The sequence below is a fragment of the Medicago sativa genome, chromosome 6 (assembly GCF_051527215.1).
Source record: "Medicago sativa cultivar Bolivia chromosome 6, Bolivia_mono, whole genome shotgun sequence".
Classification (NCBI taxonomy): Eukaryota; Viridiplantae; Streptophyta; class Magnoliopsida; order Fabales; family Fabaceae; genus Medicago; species Medicago sativa.
Window position 1 is genome coordinate 76,839,195 of NC_140754.1, and position 19,297 is coordinate 76,858,491.

The 19,297-nt window shown below is 34.2% G+C and overlaps 2 protein-coding genes across 4 annotated transcripts; one reads left to right on the forward strand and one right to left on the reverse strand.

Annotated features, from left to right (window-relative positions):
• Positions 1-9,907: 9,907 nt before the first annotated feature.
• LOC146916939 (uncharacterized) lies at positions 9,908-12,199 on the forward strand. The gene is made up of 4 exons (XM_085721775.1): positions 9,908-10,334; positions 10,554-10,684; positions 11,892-11,985; positions 12,102-12,199. The coding sequence occupies exons 1-4, from the start codon at positions 9,908-9,910 to the stop codon at positions 12,197-12,199; spliced, it is 750 nt and encodes a 249-aa protein (XP_085577901.1).
• A 195-nt stretch (positions 12,200-12,394) lies between these two features.
• Positions 12,395-17,668, reverse strand: LOC146916940 (protein COFACTOR ASSEMBLY OF COMPLEX C SUBUNIT B CCB2, chloroplastic-like). Of its 3 annotated transcripts, XR_015015399.1 has the most exons (8): positions 17,423-17,668; positions 17,206-17,324; positions 16,165-16,236; positions 15,399-15,542; positions 15,058-15,211; positions 13,679-13,870; positions 13,188-13,352; positions 12,395-12,995 (listed from the first exon to the last, which is right to left on the reverse strand). XR_015015399.1 is itself a non-coding variant. In XM_085718818.1 (7 exons), exons 1-7 carry the CDS (start codon positions 17,607-17,609, stop codon positions 12,991-12,993), a joined length of 873 nt encoding a protein of 290 aa, XP_085574944.1. In that variant the 5' UTR covers positions 17,610-17,668; the 3' UTR covers positions 12,395-12,990. The 3 variants fall into 3 exon arrangements, 1 of the variants encoding a protein (XP_085574944.1); XR_015015400.1 differs by lacking the exon at positions 13,188-13,352 and having other exon boundaries at positions 13,679-13,856; XM_085718818.1 differs by lacking the exon at positions 13,188-13,352.
• Between the last annotated feature and the right edge of the window lie 1,629 nt (positions 17,669-19,297).

Below are 19,297 nucleotides of genomic sequence, written 5' to 3' on the forward strand. Positions count from 1 at the left end.
ACCATGGGAAGTCGGAAGGACGATTCATGGAAATAGTAAGTATGTAGTAACAAAGATGTGCACTATGAGTTTAAATTGCTCGAGAACAAGTATAAGTATGGCATTGATATGTCATGAGGTAAGACTACCTTTAGATTTAATCTTACAAGAAAAGGGTAGCACAAGGTTGCAGAGTTGATTGCAACATAGAAAGTCTAGAGAAGAGTTCAAGAAGATATTAAAGTAATGATAGAAGAAGGGTGAAGTTCACTCGCCTCAACAGATTAGAGTATTGGTTAAAGCCAACTGGTGGGAATCAGAGTAGCGCGACAGAAGTTAATCGGTAAAGTTGTTAACAGTAACCATGGAACATGGAATGTGGTAGTAAGAATCTTCGTGAAGAATGTTTCAGATAGTAATACAGTTTTAGTGAGACGCATTATGAGGCGAGCGAAGAGTTCACGATATAAAAAGTAAGTATTGATGCTTATACAGTCAGTGATGAATAAGGAAAAGTATAAAGGATGTATCTTCACTTTAGCAAGACGAGAAAGACTAGAGTTACCACAGATGAAGTAATCGGGTTGCCAGATTGGTAACGTCGAATGCGTAGAAGAAATGCTGGTTAGTCAGGAAGAGTATGTGCTATGATAAGGGAATACGATTAAGGAGTTATGCACGAAGAAGTACATACCCTCTTATACCATACTTGTTAAGTGATAATGATACTTGCTAGAATAATGTCAAGCTATGATTTTACAACTTTCAAAGTTAAGATTGGTATTAAGGAACTTGGGAACGATGTTGTTTTAAAAGTATGAAATTTTACATAGTTGAGACTGATGAGACATGTCGTAAGTGAGCAAGCTCACTTAAGACGTACAGACTACAGGACCAACTTATTATAGTCAAGTTTGGGGCGAGTTAAAAAACCTTTTTCAAGATGTAGAGACTCGTCCTGTGGTTCCGCAGTAGCGTTATAGATTCGGTTTTAAAATGATTTTGTTTTAGCCATGAATCTACTTGTTCCAAGAACCTATATACCAATGTTTAGAAATTTTTAGAAGCAAAATGCTAGAATGAGTATCGTTATTAACTAACAAGAAGCGGTACTTGAAAGTATGCGAATACTATAGAAATTAAGGTTTTAGTGGAAACGGCAGTGTCCGTGTGGTACCAATAGCATACGCGATGCATAGAATTTTTGTCAAGAATGTTCAAGTGCTAGTGCAAATGGACTTAGTAGAAAGTTTTAAGAGCAAGTGAACCACAAAACTGGTTAATAAATTGTCAGGTGAAACGGCGTAATTGATTTCGCTTCTCCAAGTAAAGTTAGGTGAGTTACCCATGAATTTGGGTGCAAGAAGATTATGAAGATATAGAAAGGCTTCTTAAGACTATGATGAAAGATAAGAGATGTGTAGAATCCTCAAGATAAGTAACATAAGTAAGAGGCAAAGTCGCAAGGTGCGGTAAGAAAGATTATGTATGCATGATAAGATGTATGCATGATAAAATGTTTTAGATGCAAGTGAGCACTGCAGGGCAAACCTGGATTCCAGTAGGACCCCAGTTTAAAGGCAAATCCTGAGTGTTTTAGTTAATGAAAGGTTACTTATAAGAACGGTTAATGCTAAGCGGATAAGTTATAGATCCGAGAAAACCAATCCTCATATAGCAGAGGTAAGTTCAATCACTATGTTCTAAGATAGTTCTGTGATTTTGAGGAAGATATTAAGATTAAAGATACTATATTCGTTTATGCGGATTAAGAAAGAGAATGAGTTACGTGTTTTGATAAGGAAAGTATACATCAAACTCTTTGTAGTGGTTTTGATCAGACATTATTTAACTGAAACCAAGGAAGGCAGGTCTTAATCGCGGTGATTGGTAGATGATTTCTAAATTTCGAGGACGAAATTTCTTTAAAGGGGGTAGAATGTAATATCCCGCTTGTCAGTATCGGAATATTAACAGTCGAGCGTGCCAGAGGATGGAAGTTCATGGAAAACAAGTGTAATGGAGAATATTTATTACGTGATGTCGGCTAAATACGACTTATGCATCAGTGTCAAGCTAGACGCGATTAAGACAAAGGGCATTTAAGTACTTTCGCGCAAGAGAGTATATAAATGATTTTGGGGACAAAATCTTCATTATTATCATGACTTTCTCTCTCTAGGTTTTTGAGAAGAGATTTCTCTCCTCCTTCTCTCTAAGATGTCGCCCATCTCTCCCTCTCTAGGCCATCAAAGCTTCCCAAAACCATGCAATTGGTGATCAAGCAAGGATCTTAGACGCTTCATGAGCAAGAAACAACAAAGAGAAAGGATTGAACTTGGACTTTGGGCTAGGGTTTGGTCTTGTGAAAGCTTGGAACTTGAGGCAAACACAAGAAGCATGCAAGGTGAGTTCTTAGATAGAACCCTCCCTTGGGATTATGTGCTTATGTTGCAAGAAAACATGGATTATGTTAAGTTTAGGAAAAATGTGAATATTGTATCCTTGCCTTTGATCTTGCTTTGTTCATGTTAAAATTGCCATGAAAGATGTTTTATAATGATATACAAGTTGTTGGATGTTCATAGTGCATTGCAGGATCGAATTTGACGAGTTTTGGGTCAAAATTGCAAAATTTGCACCACAAACCCTAATAAACTCGCTATTAGCTCAATTTTCGCTAATAGCGAAATTACCCAGAAGAAAGTCGCTAATAGCTCAATTTTCGCTAATAGCTAAATTTCCAGAACCTGCCCAGAAAAGTTAGCTAATAGCGAAATTCTCTGTTTTGACCTACTTTTTTGGCTTGTTGGCCTATTTTAGGGCCGGTGGTGCAATCCGAAGTCTTTCTTTCATCGATATACAACTTTATAACCCCAAAACATCATCTAATCCATGCACATAACATCAGATGATCCTTGGATCAAGAATCATGGTAATCTTAGCATGTACATCAAGAAGGGCACAAGAGAGTTTAATCCGATTTATTCGGGTAGTAAGCACTAAGAAAGGGAATGAAAGTAGAGCCTTGACATAGCTTGTCAAGAACTAGAATAATTAGTAAAGAAATAGAATGCTACGCATGAGCCATATGCTTGATAAGACGCGAAGTGATATAGAGTATTATCTTCGCATAGGGGCTAGAGTGACCATACGAGTATGGCAAGACGTGAATTGATTAGATATCTCTTCACATAGTAAGTTAAGCAAGCATATAGTTTACCTCTAGTTGGATCGTTTAGGGATCCGAGGTAAAAGAGATAGAATATTATATGTAATCCACACTAGGTTGGATACAAGGGGTTCTCATTATGGGAACGGGTTAGCCGTAAGGAACCCGCATGTCACTTAGTAAGCAAGAGGTAGGTGTCGTGTCCCTTGTGATCCACACTAGGTTGGCTCAAGGGGTTTCCACTAGGTGAAACGGGGTTAGCCGTAAGGAACCCGTACGTCACTGAGGGAGTGCCGTTGGTTATACCTTAGATAGGTTTCCATCGGTTAGTAAGGGATTGTGCTCGGGTTTACTCCACCCCGAGGCTCTCCGTAAAATGAACTCAGATATTGATTGTTTGATCAACGCTAACATAATGAATGAATCTGACCATGCATATTTATTAGACATGTTTATGTTATGTCATAGAGCCTTGACGTAGATCGTCAAGAACTAGTAGAGCATTACGTAGATCGTCAAAGAACTAGTAAGATAGCAAGAATCACTATTTGTGATAAGATATAATATGTTGTTAGATACAACATATTTATGCTAGAGCAAGTATAGAGAAAGCTATGCCGATGACGATCTTAGGTTTCCCTTAATCGTCGGGTTTAGAATCGTGTCATGATTATGTTATGTTTAGGCCTTGATACGTAGAGCGTATTCTTGGCAATGCGGTTTTAGATTCCCCTTAACCGCCATGACACGTATAAGAAGTGAAGCCTATAACAGGTAAGACGAGACTATGACGGCCCTAGTATGCATGACCGTCTAAGTATGCAAGTCCCCACACACGTATAATCAACCGCCAGGTTGTATTGTAGACACATGGTGACCGTAGGTTTCCCCCGTGGTTACCTATAGCCTAGGATTAGGTAGAACTCACTGAGACATTATGTCCCATCCCAATCCTTATTTGTTTCAGATAAACAGGTTGGATTGCAAGCTAGTAGACGGATGGATATTGCAACAGATGCTCGTTCGTACCCGCTGCAGGAGGACATGGTTTTTCAAGGATGTATTTACTATGCATTAGATGAGATGTATTGTATTGTTTTGTACGAACGCGTATTGTTGTATATATTATTCATTCGAAGTAATTATTGTTGTAAATTTTAATGTATCCAGTACTGAAGATAACGCTCATGCTAAACTTTCTAGATACGTCTAGTATGGGTGTTACAGAGTGTCTACCTATCATTGCTCTAAATTTTGGGAGTTAGATAGTATTGAATAATAGGTTACAGTGTGAACGCAAGCCACAAAGACCTAGGGTCTATTGGCTTCTTCTTATTTTACTTTGTAAGGTTAAATTATGTTGGGTTAAACTACGTTATAAGCTATGAGAACAAAACATGAGACTTTAAATAAAGCATGTTCAAAGGTTCTAAACCAAAATCATTAGACCAACCGAGCTGGTTTACATATGAGTCATATTTGAACAATTAAAATAGGAAAACTTTGGCGACAATTATGTAAAAGTACAAATAAAAGTTTTGTTATAAAAACCCGCTACTATCAAAATTTTCGTGGCCCCCTACAAAAACGAACCTATGCCTAGGGAGTACAAACCGATAAAAAAAATACGAAAAGATGAGTCAGCCCTAGATACACAAGAAACCCACCCACATGAGAATCAGAGGCAGCTAAGACACAACAAAAACACACAACATCAATTCTCCAACTACCTCCTAGCAGGTGTGAAGTATATGATAGAGAATATATAACATGGAAGAGAGGTGTGGAATATGTATAACTTTCTTCTTATAGCCTCTGCTCTGTTACCATTCTTACTGTCATATTTGTTTTTACGTATTTCCTTTCATTTTTCTTCCAAAGTGTAATTCTTCAGTGTATTATTTTTCAAATGGAGATTATTTCTTTACCCTAACCCATCGTGCATCTAAGTTACACTACAGGTATGTATCTTAACCAACTTTTTTATATTGTATGCTATCAACTATTTTTTTTCAATTACTTTCTGTTTTCTTACGTTCAATTTTGATGCCATAATTCATTCATAACTAAAAATTAGGTTATCTTTATCTTTTCTTTATTAAGTCGGCTTTTTTTTTTCAACAAATTTTTTCAAATTGTCACCATTTGAATATGTCCAAGACAACTTTTTAGAATACACTCCATATCGTTTAAATGGGAGATTGATGAGATTGCTTGAAAGATTGGAAGACGGGAAAAAATGGTGAAAAGGAATTAAATTCAGCATTTCTATTCAATATATTGTTAGAATCACTCTTTAAACTTTGTTACATGATCATATTTCTATCTAAAATTTTAAATGCATCTAGTAATAAATGTACCTAGGGCAAAATTTTGAGTAAGTTATGTAAGAAATTAAGGAATTGTTGGAATGTTGGAATGTTGGAATCATACTTGATTGCAGTGGAGGAGAAAGAAGTGTGTGGAGTTGAGTTATGGTTGGGTGACCGTAAATCGTGGTGGCTGAGAAAGATATGAGGGAAAATTAGTGGTGGATTAAGAAAATTCGGGGTTGGGTATCACAACACAAGTATATTACTGGTAGTTTTAATTTCATAATAAATCAGCCAATTTTAAAGTAAAAAAGCCATATAAAAGAATCCAAAATAAAAAGATCCTAACAATAAATGTTCAAAACAAAAAAGGGAGATTCACTATGATTGTGTTGTTAAGTGTTAAATGCAAAGGAAAATTTTCAGGATTCAAAATGCATGCAAAAAGCTCAAATTTTATATTAAGAGGTGGAAAACAAACTGGCGACCAATGAAGCACGGACACAATACGAGTATTGGATACGACGCGTATCCGACACGGCAATACATCATTCATTGAAAAACATAGGATACGATGCGTTTGAGATACGCATATAAAAAAATTATATATATATATATATATATATATATATATATATATATATATATATATATATATATATATATATATATATATTATTGTAATTTAAGAAAATTATTTTATTATTTTTATAAAGCCAAGAGAAAGGTTGGGCATCCGGGAGAATCTGAAGCATCCCAACTAGGTTGGCATCCAACAAAAACCCCTATCCTCTACCACCTTTTCAATAAAAAGACTGCTTCGAACATTTTTTTTATGAACAGAAATTGAATTGGTATTTATAGGAAAAATATTTACTGTAAAACTTATAAGGAAAAAAAATAACACAGATCTTAAACATTTATAGTAAATATAAAATTGAAACTGCATCCTTAAAAAAATGGAAACTGCAATCGTAGGTTATAATTGAATGGACAACTGGTTAAATGTATCAACTATCAATTAAAGAAAAGAAAAACGTATCTCCAATGAGTAATGGAATCCAGGGCCGGCCCATAGCCCGTCGAGGCGGGGCTATGACACCGGGCCTCAATTTTTTTGGGGCCCAATTTTTTTTTTTTTTATATACAAGGCCATAAAAACGAGTTATATATGTTCAGTGTCGGAGAGATAACAAAGGATGCGTGGTGGTCCAGCGGTTTTAATTTTGATTTGTAGCTTCTTGACATGAGTTCAAGTCCTGGCAGACACCTTTTTTATAATAAATTTAGTCTTTTGTTATTTTTTTATATATTTTTCCCATATAGGTCTGTCGTTTGTGCTAAAAAATTTATTTATTTTCAACATTAAACCCATTCAAAACCCTTTGTTTTTTACCCCAATTTTTTTTAGACCATCATTTTTTTGTGCTTTCTTTTTTGGGGTCAATATCTTAAATTATAACAGGGTCTCTAAATTGTTTAAGACGGCCTTATTGGAATCATAGAAGAATGCAATGTATTTATTAAAGGAGAGAGGGGTAATTATGGAGGAGAATTTTTTTATTGAAAAATTAAATGAACTAGTTGTATCAGTGGCATCCAAGGCGTATCGGTAGCGTATCGCTGCGTGTTGACGACGTATCGGAATTATTTTATTTTTTAAAAATAAATAAATAAATCGGATACTTCGTCGATACGTATCGACGGAGTATCGGGGTGTATCGGCGTATCGGAGCGTATCGAATACGATACGATAGCTATTTTGAAGTATCCGTGCTTCATAGCTGACGACAAAACACCACACAACCTACAACATATAATTTATAAACAAACCCCAACAATCCAACTGTAACTCATCTAATCAATCATGCAAAGAGTACATTCATGGCCGTCCCTGGGGAGGTGCAAACAGCTCTATAGAGCTGGGCCTCCCCAATTTTGGGGCCCAAAATTATTTTTTTTTAATATATAATGCACAAATAATATTAATATATACTTGTAGCATTGAAATTTAACCATCAGGGAAGGCGGCGCTAGCGGTAAAACTCGCCGGTGTTATGCTAGTTGACTGCGGTTCAACTCCCTGTTAAGGCAATTGTCCATATTGTCCATATTTTTCCCTGTTAAGGCAATTGTCCATATTTTTAATTTTTCCCTGTTAAGGCAATTGTCCATATTTTTAGTCCATATTGTCCATATTTTTCCCTGTTAAGGCAATTGTCCATGTTTTTAATTTTTCCCTGTTAAGGCAATTGTCCATATTTTTAATTTGTATTATTTTTCAGCATGATAGGTGTCTTTTGGGCCTAGTTTTAATGGTCCATATTGTCCATATTTTTCCCTGTTAAGGCAATTGTCCATATTTTTAATTTTTCCCTGTTAAGGCAATTGTCCATATTTTTAATTTGTATTATTTTTCAGCATGATAGGTGTCTTTTGGGCCTAGTTTTAATGGATTTGAGGTCTATAATCGCAAAGTTCTAACAACAAACATTATAGTCCATATTTTTCCCTGTTAAGGCAATTGTCCATATTTTTAATTTGTATTATTTTTCAGCATGATAGGTGTCTTTTGGGCCTAGTTTTAATGGATGTGAGGTCTATAATCGCAAAGTTCTAACAACAAACATTATAATTATTCTCATTTTTCAGCATGATAGGTGTCTTTTGGGCCTAGTTTTAATGGATTTGAGGTCTATAATCGCAAAGTTCTAACAACAAACATTATAATTATTCTCTAAAAAAATTAAATAAGAAAAACACTTTATTTTTTTTTCTCTCTTTTACAAAAAAATTGTATTTTTTAGTGGCCAATTTTTTCCAAGAGAGCCGAGCCTCTGATTTTACAGGGACGGCCCTGAGTACATTTCATATTTAATATAATAAATTGTGAACTATAAATACCTCATGAATTGAACATCTAATATATAACTGACTTGATAATATGACATTCACAAATATAATTATTTTCATCTCATTATTCTTAATACCCTATGTTACGTGTCAGTATGAGTTTATCATTTTGCAAAAACAATGGTCACACACACCTTATGGTAACTTAACCCTAAGACATGTACGAAGAATTCAAGATATGCTTTTACGATTCATGACTTATGGAAAACATGAACCGTAAAGGTATATATAGGTTTCTTCGTACATGTGTTAGGGTTAAGTTTACATAAGGTGTGTGACCATTGTTGTTGTAAGATGAGAAACTCATACTGACACTTAACATATGGTATGAAGAATAATGAGATGAAAATAATTATATATGTGAATGCCATATTATCAAGTCAGCTATATATTGCATGTTACAATTCATGAGGTATTATAAGTTCAAATTTTATTAAATATCAAATGTACTCTTTGCATGATTGATTAGTGAGTTACAGTTGGATTGTTGGGGTTTATTTAGTTATGTTGTAGGTTGTGTGTTGCTGTGTCGTCGGATTTTTTTCCACCTCTTAATAGAAACTTTGAGCTTTTTGCATTCATTTTGAACCCCTGGAAAATTTCCTTTGCACCTAACACTCAACAACACAGTCATAGCAAATCTCCCTTTTGAACATCTATTTTTAGTTTTTATTTTTATTTTGGATTCTTTTATATGACTAAAAATGGATTGTTGATAATTTAAAAAATAAAAGTGAGTCCTCCCCTCCCTTTCCCTCCTAAATCCTCAATCCAAACACACCCTTAAGGTTTCATATTGTATTTTCTGGAATTAGTTTTGGTTATTCTTTTATTATTATAATTATTATTATTATTATTATTATTATTATTATTATTATTATTATTATTATTATTATTATTATTATTATTATTATTATTATTATTATTATTATTATTGGATTAAATTTTGGGTCTGAATTCACTAAAATTGTTTAATCTTAGTTATCCATGAAGAAGAGGTGCAGAACAGTATCTCTTTGTTTAAATTAATTTCAATCTTCAGGTACAAGTCTTGCAACCATGTTTATATCATAATATTCATATTAAATTAATTTTTTTACTAAAAATGATCAATATCCACCTTTAAATCATTATTGAGATGTAACCAAAAAATCATTATTGAGATTCGTATTTTTTGGGAGGGGTGGATGTGGGGATTGAGAGAGAGAGAGAGAGATCCGTATTATATGCATTTGATAGCAATCCAAGAATAGTTTAATTTATTATTTTCATGCATGGCGATGACCCTATGAAGCACGAACACGGACACCGGACACGCCGACATCACTAATAATCTGAGAAAATTGCATAATTCAGTGTAATTACGTACAAATGTCGGTGTCATATCAGGGTCGGACACGACACATGTCGAACACCTAGACATACCTAATCCAAGAAGTGTCCGTCCTAATTTAATGATTTCTTAATTACAAAAGGTCTATGAATAATGGTCTGAGTCATGCAAGAATTACAAAACAAATACACACAAAACATGCTGATACATACACTTGCCACCACCCTTTGTTTCTTCCTCTTTGGCTTCACCATCTACTTTCCATCACCCTTTACACATGCTGATAGTGATGATATCGTGAAGGACGTAAATGGAAACCCCATTGTTTCTACTAAAAGATATGTTATGTTGCCAGATTCCTCGACAAGTGGTGGCGAATTGATGCTTGGTAAAACAGAAAATGCATCATGTAAACTTACTTTACTTCAAAATTATGATCATGTTGGCGATGGCCTGCCAGTAAAATTTATCCAAACAACGGAAGTTCATGGTGATCCCATCGTCATAGACACAGACACTGATCTAGATATTGTATTTGACAACAAGCCAGAATGTGCAGAATCGTCGAAGTGGGTGATGGTTGAAGCTGATGATGGTTACCCTACAACATGGGTTGCTATTGATGGTATTCAGATTTTTTTTTGGTAGTGGCCGGGATTTGAACCCCGGACCTTGCATATATAATGCATTGTCCTTACCAGTTGAGCTAAACTCACGAGGACCGATGGTATTCAGAATTACTATAAAGATAAGAAGCTTATAGAAGGTTGGTTTGGATTTAGTAAAATGCCATCGAAAACGGGATATGCTCTTGGGTTCTGTTACCCTTCGGAATTTGGTGAAGATTGTTATTGGATATCGGGGAAGCATGACAAACACGGATGGCGTTTGGTCATGGCGAGTGGTGGTAGTGATCATGTTGATGTATTTGGAGTTGTATTCGTTGATGTTGATGCCGCTACAACTGGAAGATCAGTAGTTTGAATAAATTTTGGAGCTAGGTAGTATTGAATGCAAGCCAAAAAAGACCTAGGGTCTATCGGTTGAATCTCGTAATTTATAGTGTGAATAATCCTTGTGAGTTTTTTTTTTTTTGTGAAGATAATCCTTGTGAGTTTGGATCCACTAGTTTCTTCTTATTTTACTTTGTAATGTTAAATAATGTTGCGTTAAACTATGTTGTAAGGTGAATATTAGATGAAATAGTTTATTTGAAACATTAACTATGATTCTAAAGGCTGTGGTATTAACGAATGAATGTTATAAACATACTTATTTTTAAAATGGATGTATCTTTGAATTAACCTCTGATGTGTGTTTACGGTTCTTTTCTGGGCAGAAAAGTCATTGTGATCGATGTTTCGAAGAAATATGGGATGGAGTACTGTCTAATCCGTTCCATCACAATGGGACATCCTTGGTATGGTGAGTGCGGTTATCAATTTGGCTTTGGAAGCATACAAGACCTTTGTAGCACCGACATTTCTGATCGAATGTGTGCCTTGTGTCAGACACATGTGATTACTTTAAATTGTCATTTTTTCAAATTGTTTACGGTGTTGTGTTGAGTATCCGTGTCAGTGTTTCATTCTATAAGACTGCTGTTGAAAGCATTTTAAACTTACCCTTGTCCACTTTCCTCTCTTAGTGCCAGAAGCCCCACTCCGGCGTCCAGAAAATCATCTCACAACCAGTCTTTTTCGGAACATCAGCTTGTAAATATAAGAGACCTTTTCTGTCGCGGGTTAGAATTAATTCTGTTCTTATAGCTTGTTTTATTCTTCTGCATCTTCCTGTCTGTAACTTAAAATGATGTCATACACTTACCAAAAAAAGTCAAGATTCACTAAATATATGAATGCATCAGTTTTTATGATTCATAAAATGGTATCCTATTCTGAATTTTTATTAAACTATAAATGCTTAAGAGCCTAATACGTTCTCTAAATATTGAGTATGAATCTTGAAATATTCATGTAGGTTTTTATCTTTGTACTGGTTCTTCTCTAATGTATCATTGTGCTTCTATTTGCTAGGCTGCAAACAGTTCTTGCGACGGAAAAACATCAAACAAATATTATTCAGGCTCAAAATGTCCATATAAAGAGAATTTCCTATATGACTTGAGATATTTTTACAGGTATTCGCATAACTCTCAGATGATGCCGAACTATGTTCCCAGGGAACAATGACTCCTATAACGAGCTCAGCTCAGAAACTTCTTAACTGTAAACAGTTGGTAAAAGATTACAGTCCCGAGAAGTTGCCAATGACAGGTTTGTTCCAAATACGTCACTCATGTCAGGTGGAACTTGTCAACGAATCTGAAAAACCCACAATTCCATCAGAACTGGTTGTCCTGTCCATATAAATGCATTTGTATCTGACCTAGCGGAAAATGGTTTTCAAGACGTATATCTCATGTTCAGAAGATATGTAGTCGACGAGCAAGTTGGCCAGAGTAGTGTAGATGATTCCACTCAGGTCTAGAATGCATGATTTTACTGAACATCCCCGACTTCATTATAATCCTTTAACGCTCATCTTTACTCCAAACAAAGATAACATGGTTAAATCCATACACAATTTAAGCATATATGAATCATTGCAAGCAAAAGTTCAATAATCCTAACATGCACATGTAGAGGTATAGTAGCACATCATGTCATGTGGAAACAAATGAGGTTGCCAAAAGATAAAGATATGATCATACAAATGCTTTAATGTGAAATCAATATACAAAAACATGGACAAACATGTTTAGTTTGATGCTTCAAAAGGTAACTTTTACATTTATTTGAACCACAAATTTCTGGATCAAGGTTCTGCGAGATATTCGTATATTTATGCACACAAATTAGTCCTTCAAAAATTCACTTTCTAATACAGAAGAGGTGTACTCCTGATATCCATTTTTTTGTTTCTCACAACTTTCCTCCGAGGGACGTAATTCTCTTCAAGGCACAATCGGATACTAAATGTGAACACCTAGATTCAACTTTTTTCAAGTGTATCTTCTGATCATCACTTCCAATCATGATATAAAAAAGGTGCAGCATCTCATATGTCAGGATTGGCATTATATTAGCCATCAGAAACATTCTACACCTCAAGGTTTATGAATTCTGATTTTTTAGTTTCACTGTATCATTCTGCATATACTATTACTAATACATTCCTTTCGTTAGCACCTTATCATCCTTGCAGAAAATACTTTACCACTTCAATCTACTTGTATAACATTCCTTTCGTTAGGCTTATAAACACGAAGGCAATCCACATCAGCCTGTAAACAAAAATTGCAGATGTTTGAAAGGTAGAAACGAAAGGTTAAAGAGACGAAGAGTAGTTATATCATGGAGCCTTTTGTTAATATATGACGATAACAGGAAAATGAGTAACAAAGAGGATATAGTGTAACGGAAGCTCAGAAATCATTAAAAATGTGAGTGTGTTAATGTATTACAATTACACATACCTCTAAATGTATCTCAAAATTTCATGGAAATTCATGGAAATGAAAAATGATGCATATTAAGGTGGTGCTCCAAGCTAGATTTGGTTTAAATGAGACATGCCAATTTTTCAAATTTGAGATGCATCCATCAATTTGAAACAGTTAAATACGAGACTGAACATCATTCTGCACATTTAGATAGATGTGATCATCAGATAAAATAATGAAGCAGGAGCTCATTTGTGTTTGTTTATATTAGGTAAAATCCCTTTTTCAGTCTTATCTTTTATCTACCACACTAAAAACTGATTTTTTTTGTTTCTTTTTTTTCTTTTCAAAAGCTACTAAACATCTTCTCATTTTAACCAGATTAATGTAGAAGGCTTAAACAAAGTTTTTCAATTAAAAAGTGATTTATTTATAAAATAATATGTAACAAACGGGTTTCACTAAAAAAAAACGAAGCATAAACTCATCTACAAATTTGTAAACATGATTAATAATGCTATTACCTCTAAGCTTGTTGGCAACAGCTGCAATCCAGGCTCTGTCTTTAATGCTAAATGCATATCTCATGGTCGAGACCAGCAGAATAAATCCAACTGGTTTTTGTGAATCAGTGGTACTCTCGATAGAAACTTGTAATATTGGCTGCACCAGAAGCGAGTGAGTCCCTTTAGGTACCAGATCCTGAAATTCAGAATCTGAAATATTCATCAAAATTCCAGATTTGTTTAACAAAGGTACAAGACAATGTTCAAAGTGAACTGCAAGTCATGCTAATAAGGACTGCATTCATTTAATACAGTAAGAACTTTATTGTTGAAAATATGATTAGGATCTTTGTACTTATTGTATAGTTTATTCGTATTTAATGCATAAAGCCTATATTAACAAACTCCGTTGTATATTTCAAACACACGGTAATACATCAGTTCAGAAAGTCATCTGTTAGACTCAGCTAAATCGGCTAACAACCCTTTTACAGAAAAAAAACATCGTTGATGTTTCGGAAAGAAATGCAATTTCTGGAATAATTTCCACATGAGATTCTCATTCTACAACTTTATAAAAACATTTCTAGATTCATCTATTTTATAGTTACATCAGCTAGGAAAGAGACGAAAGGGAGGGTAAAATTCTCAAGCATAAAACCGGACTAAATTATACTCCTTCCGTCTCATATTGAGTGTCATTTTTGGAATATATGTTTGTCACATTATTTACTTTTTTCCCGCATATATACTCTTATGGTATCTCGACAACATAACTACTTCACTAAATACTATTTTAACAAGAGTACTTTAGTAAATGAAGCTCATTTTATCATAGAAACTAGTACACTCAATTTGATTTTCATAAGAAGTGCAAATAACCTTAAACGACACTAAATATGAGACAGAGGGAGTAGCATATATAGAACTTATCACATAATGCAGGCTTAATATTCAGATAATACATAATTGTATATGAAAATGATATGAACTGTCTTTTATGGCAGTGAGCAAGTGTTAGATGGGACATATATTCTAGACAATTAAGAAATCAACTAAAATATGCATATCTTGTTATAGCTTCTAGCAGAGTTAGCCAGGAGAAAAATCAATTTTCGTAATCTAAATTCAATATGCATATTTGATAGTTGATACAAAACCAGTGTTGTCAATCGCGAACCACAAAGAATAGTGGTTTGTTCAAATTCTGCTACATTGCAATGATATACCGTTACTAGAACCACTGTTTGACAAAAAATTTATACTAACAGTATCGCAGAACCATAGCAACTTGTTCAAATTCTACTACGTTGTAGCGCTGCAGTTTGACAGCACTTTACAGAACCACATGCAACTTCCACAATATATATTATTATAATTATGACTATCATCGTTACCTGCATCTTGTGGAAAATATACGGAGTCCTTCAAATCATTGAGGCCGGCATTTTCAATTTTTTTCCTAAACTGTTCCAGAAGAATTTCTTTCGATGAATCATTGGTTACGTTCCAGTAGCCCCTTGCGCATATATCTCCTTGAATAAAAATCAGCTGAACACATTGGAATTGTTCGAAAATAAGGTAATCAATACAGCAAATACTACTTTATAATCACAACTGTCCATACCATTTTTTCTTCTTTTCTAGTTTTCCATTTCTATAGAAATCAGCCAACCATGGGTTTGTTTAAATTAATAACAATAATAATAAACTAATAATGATAATCCATGTGACATACCGCAGCTATGGCGTTTGTATTACGCAGCAAAATATACGATGTCCAAGCCAGATCTTCCTTCAGACCGTCCGCTATATCTGTTGACATGACAAATATTTGTTGCGCTTCATCTGGTATAGTTGTTTGTTCCACCGGTTGAGCACCCTAACAATATTCAGACATGGCTGAGGATGAATATCATAAGTGAAAAAAACTTAATATTTGAGCTCCGTATACTAAAAGGAAAATTAAGGTGTGTTTAGATTGACTTGTAAAAAAACTAATTTGGGTTTATGCTAGCATAGAGACTTGTGTTAGCGTTTGAGAGAACTTGTATAAATAGTTAATGACATGTCCATAAATTGTTTTAAGCTATGTAGCACTCTAACTTCAAAACGATGGTGTGTCCAACATGTATCAACATCTGAGACCGACACATGTGGCTACATTCACATATTTCATTTTTTCAAATTATTATCGGTGTCTACGTCAGTGTTTCATAGGTTTTCGGCTTATTCCAATGAACTCTCTAGGATAACTTATGAAAAAAAATATCACAACTGATATGGACACAATTTAACCACATTTTCTCTTTAATCATAGAAATATTATATTCAATTAGTGCTTAGTTAAGCTGTTTTTCAATTGCATTACATTATGAGCAAGTCATACTGAAACTAAAAGCCTTGTTGAATTATGAAAGCTCCAAACATATCTATCAAGTCTTAGTGAATTTATTCAAATAATTCAAGTTGAAAGAAATGTATACAATATTGGATAAAGTTACCTTGAGAAATTTACCAAGGTAAGGCAGTACAATTGAGAAGGAAGCCAAAGACAGACCCAAAACCTCTGTTCTCTACATATAACAACAAAAAACACAGCAATTTAAGATGACCACAGAAAAACATATAAAGGTTAAATACGGTTTTACTTTAATCACAAATAAAATTTGAGAGTAAATACCCAAATTAGTCCCTAACAAAAATTACCAAGACCTTAGAAATGAAAATATCAATTTAGTCCTTAAGAAATCCAACAGAGGTTTTTCTCGTCTCCACTCTCCACAACCGCAACACAACCAAAGTTGAGGTCACAAAAGCCAGATTTAACCCCAAATTTCTTCAATGTTAAGGTGTGATTGCAATTTAAAACCTTGTATAGTGTGGTCAAACGCGAAAAATAGCGGTTTGTTTAAATCCAGTGTGCTATAGTACTATAGCGTCACTATAGCTGCTATTTGAAAATATTTTGTACAAAATAAGATATCACAGAACAACAGTGATCTATTCAAATTATGCTATATATATGCTATATTGCTGTAGCACCGCTATTTGACAACGCTGTCTTGTATTTAACCGAAAAAACATTACTTGTGTAGTTACATTTCCTAATCATCATAGCACACATGTCGTCAAAGGTGTAACCCAGTGGAATGAGTCAGAAAGCTTAAGGAGGAGGTACAGGCTCGATCACTGCTGCTAACAAATTCTCTCTCCCCGTAACAAGTTAATCACTAACAATTTGTCACTAAAAGATCACAATAACACTAATTCTCTCTCCCCGTGGCAGTTCGGTTTGGTTTGGAACAGTTCAGTTCGAAATGTAAACAATTTGGTTCGGTTGAGTTATTTTAAATTTAGCAAACAGTTCAGTTCGGTTCGGTTCAGTTTTTATCCTGAACCGAACCATGCCCATATACATCTAAAGTTTCACATATGAATGGTTGTGATTTATCAACATTATATGAAAATTAATCTCAAAATATAAATACAACAAAAAGAATGTTACATATGCATATTTAAGAAAGGGAAAATGAAAAACTTACTAGTTGTGCTGTTGTAACAGTAGCAGAATCAGAACCAAGAAAGTGATTTAAGAGAAGAAGTGAACCAAAAGCATAACCAATCCATCTAGGTAAGTAAGATTCATCAAAACCAGGTATCCCTGAAATCAAACAAAAAACACACACCAAATCAATACAAAAAAACATTCTCAAAACAGGAGAGAGAGAGAGAGAGAGAGAGAGAGAGAGAGAGAGAGACCCAATGTGAAGCGAAGAACAGAGAGATTGAGCTGTTGTTGGGTTGAGTTGGTGGAATTGTTGGGTGGTTGAAGATTTGCACGAACTATTGTTGTTGTAGATTTTGTGGAACATGTTTTGGGGAAAACAACGTTGTTGTTACGAGGAATCCAAGGTTTCAAAGATATTGTTGTGGTTATGCTGTTCATCTCTTCTTTTCTTTCTGGCTAAATGTTTCATAAGTGTTGTCCCCAGTCCAACAACTAAGGCGATAAAAGTTGATTTTTACCTTTGGGTTTGCTAAAACACACCCGCTAGTTTTTATATGGGAGTGTTATAGCAAAGCTACACCTTAGTGTGTAATTAACCACTTTTTAGTTATTTACTTGCTAAATCACTCTCACATAAAAACTAGTGGGTGTGTTCTAGCAAATGCCTATATGATTTGATAAAACACACCCACTTGTTTTTGTTAGAAGGTGTGTTATAGCAACATACACCTTAAGGTGTATTTAACCATTTTTTAGTTATTTACTTGCTAAAACACTCCCACATAAAAACTAGTGGGTGTGTTCTAGTAAACCCCTTTATCTTTTGTTCGGTAAAAAATATCAAAATGTTAACAAATGTCACTTGATAAAAAGATTAAAATAGAAAATAAAGGAATGGGTATGCTAACACACTAGACCAAAGAACAGACAAGTTTTGCCTTGATAATAACACTTTTTCAATTTTCGATAAGTAGAATGGTTAATATATGTAAAGTTTATTTTTTAGATTTCAACCATTATAGACGTATATGAGTCGGTTTTGAGTTGGGTTTGGTCAAACGCAAAACTGGAATTATATAAGATTCTTTTGTTTGGGTGAGGTAAAATAATTACATGTAATATAATTGGACTGTTTTGGGCAGACCCACTAATTTATGAATTGGGTTGGATACCTGGATTTAATAATGGGTTACCCAAATTATTTTTCTGCTTTAATATTAAATAATTAAAATTAGCGGTTCTCATGATTATTCATAAAAATTACGCTTTTTTTATTTTCTTAAAAAAATTATGTAACTTATTTTCACTCTTTTTTAGCCTGATAAAATTATAAATGATGATATCAAACAATAAACTTCATCATAAAATATTTGCAACAAATTAAAGTTGTATGACATAAAATCTCGTTAGCATTGGATCTTCCTGACCCGACCTCTCTCTAAAAAGTCTTTTCTCTGAACTCTCTCTAAACTCTCACCCACTGCCTTCCCCGATGTAGCTTCTATATGTGGTGGTGCGATGAGGTTCACCCTCTGCACCACTGACGCCTCTGTTCGTATCTGGCTGTCCACTGTTCTTTGATCCACTTCCGCCAAAGAGTCGGAAACCCCATCTTTACTGTCCATTGAAGAGGATGTAGAACAATATTTACCGTGCATTTGAGGCAGGACAGATAATAGTTGATTTAGTGAATTAATTGATTTTCCTTAAAAAAGGATAATAATGTTTTTTTTTTGGTACAAGGATAATAATAATAATAATGTTTTTTTAACGGCTTGATAATAATTTTTTTTTTAGTAAACGCCATAATAATAATTGATATAATGAAGTAAATTATGGACTACGGTCTATTTTAGTAAATCAAAGGTATCTTTTGTGTACTACTGGAGAGAGTGGTCCTCTACACATCAATAGAGATCAAACTCAATACCATGATTAAGAATTTCAAGTATACCACTTGTACTACACTAAATTAGTTTCAAAATTGTGTTTAAATAAGGACAAAATATCTTCTTTTTTGTTTTTTTTTTACAATATTTTGGTGTGAAGAATGTTTTGACTTTGGTTGTATCTCATTTTTGACACCTTGGCTTGCAACTTCTTTTGGCTCTAAGAACCTGGTTTTA

Coding starts and splice junctions, on each gene's coding strand:
- LOC146916939 (XM_085721775.1), top strand. CDS start 9,908: ATGCTGATACATACACTTGCCACCACCCTTTGTTTCTTCCTCTTTGGC. Junction 10,335..10,553: donor AACATGGGTTGCTATTGATG/GTATTCAGATTT, acceptor AATTTGGTGAAG/ATTGTTATTGGATATCGGGG. Junction 11,986..12,101: donor CGAGAAGTTGCCAATGACAG/GTTTGTTCCAAA, acceptor TATCTGACCTAG/CGGAAAATGGTTTTCAAGAC.
- LOC146916940 (XM_085718818.1), bottom strand. CDS start 17,609: ATGAACAGCATAACCACAACAATATCTTTGAAACCTTGGATTCCTCGT. Junction 17,325..17,422: donor TGTTCTTCGCTTCACATTGG/GTCTCTCTCTCT, acceptor GTTTGATTTCAG/GGATACCTGGTTTTGATGAA. Junction 16,237..17,205: donor CTGTTACAACAGCACAACTA/GTAAGTTTTTCA, acceptor TGTTATATGTAG/AGAACAGAGGTTTTGGGTCT.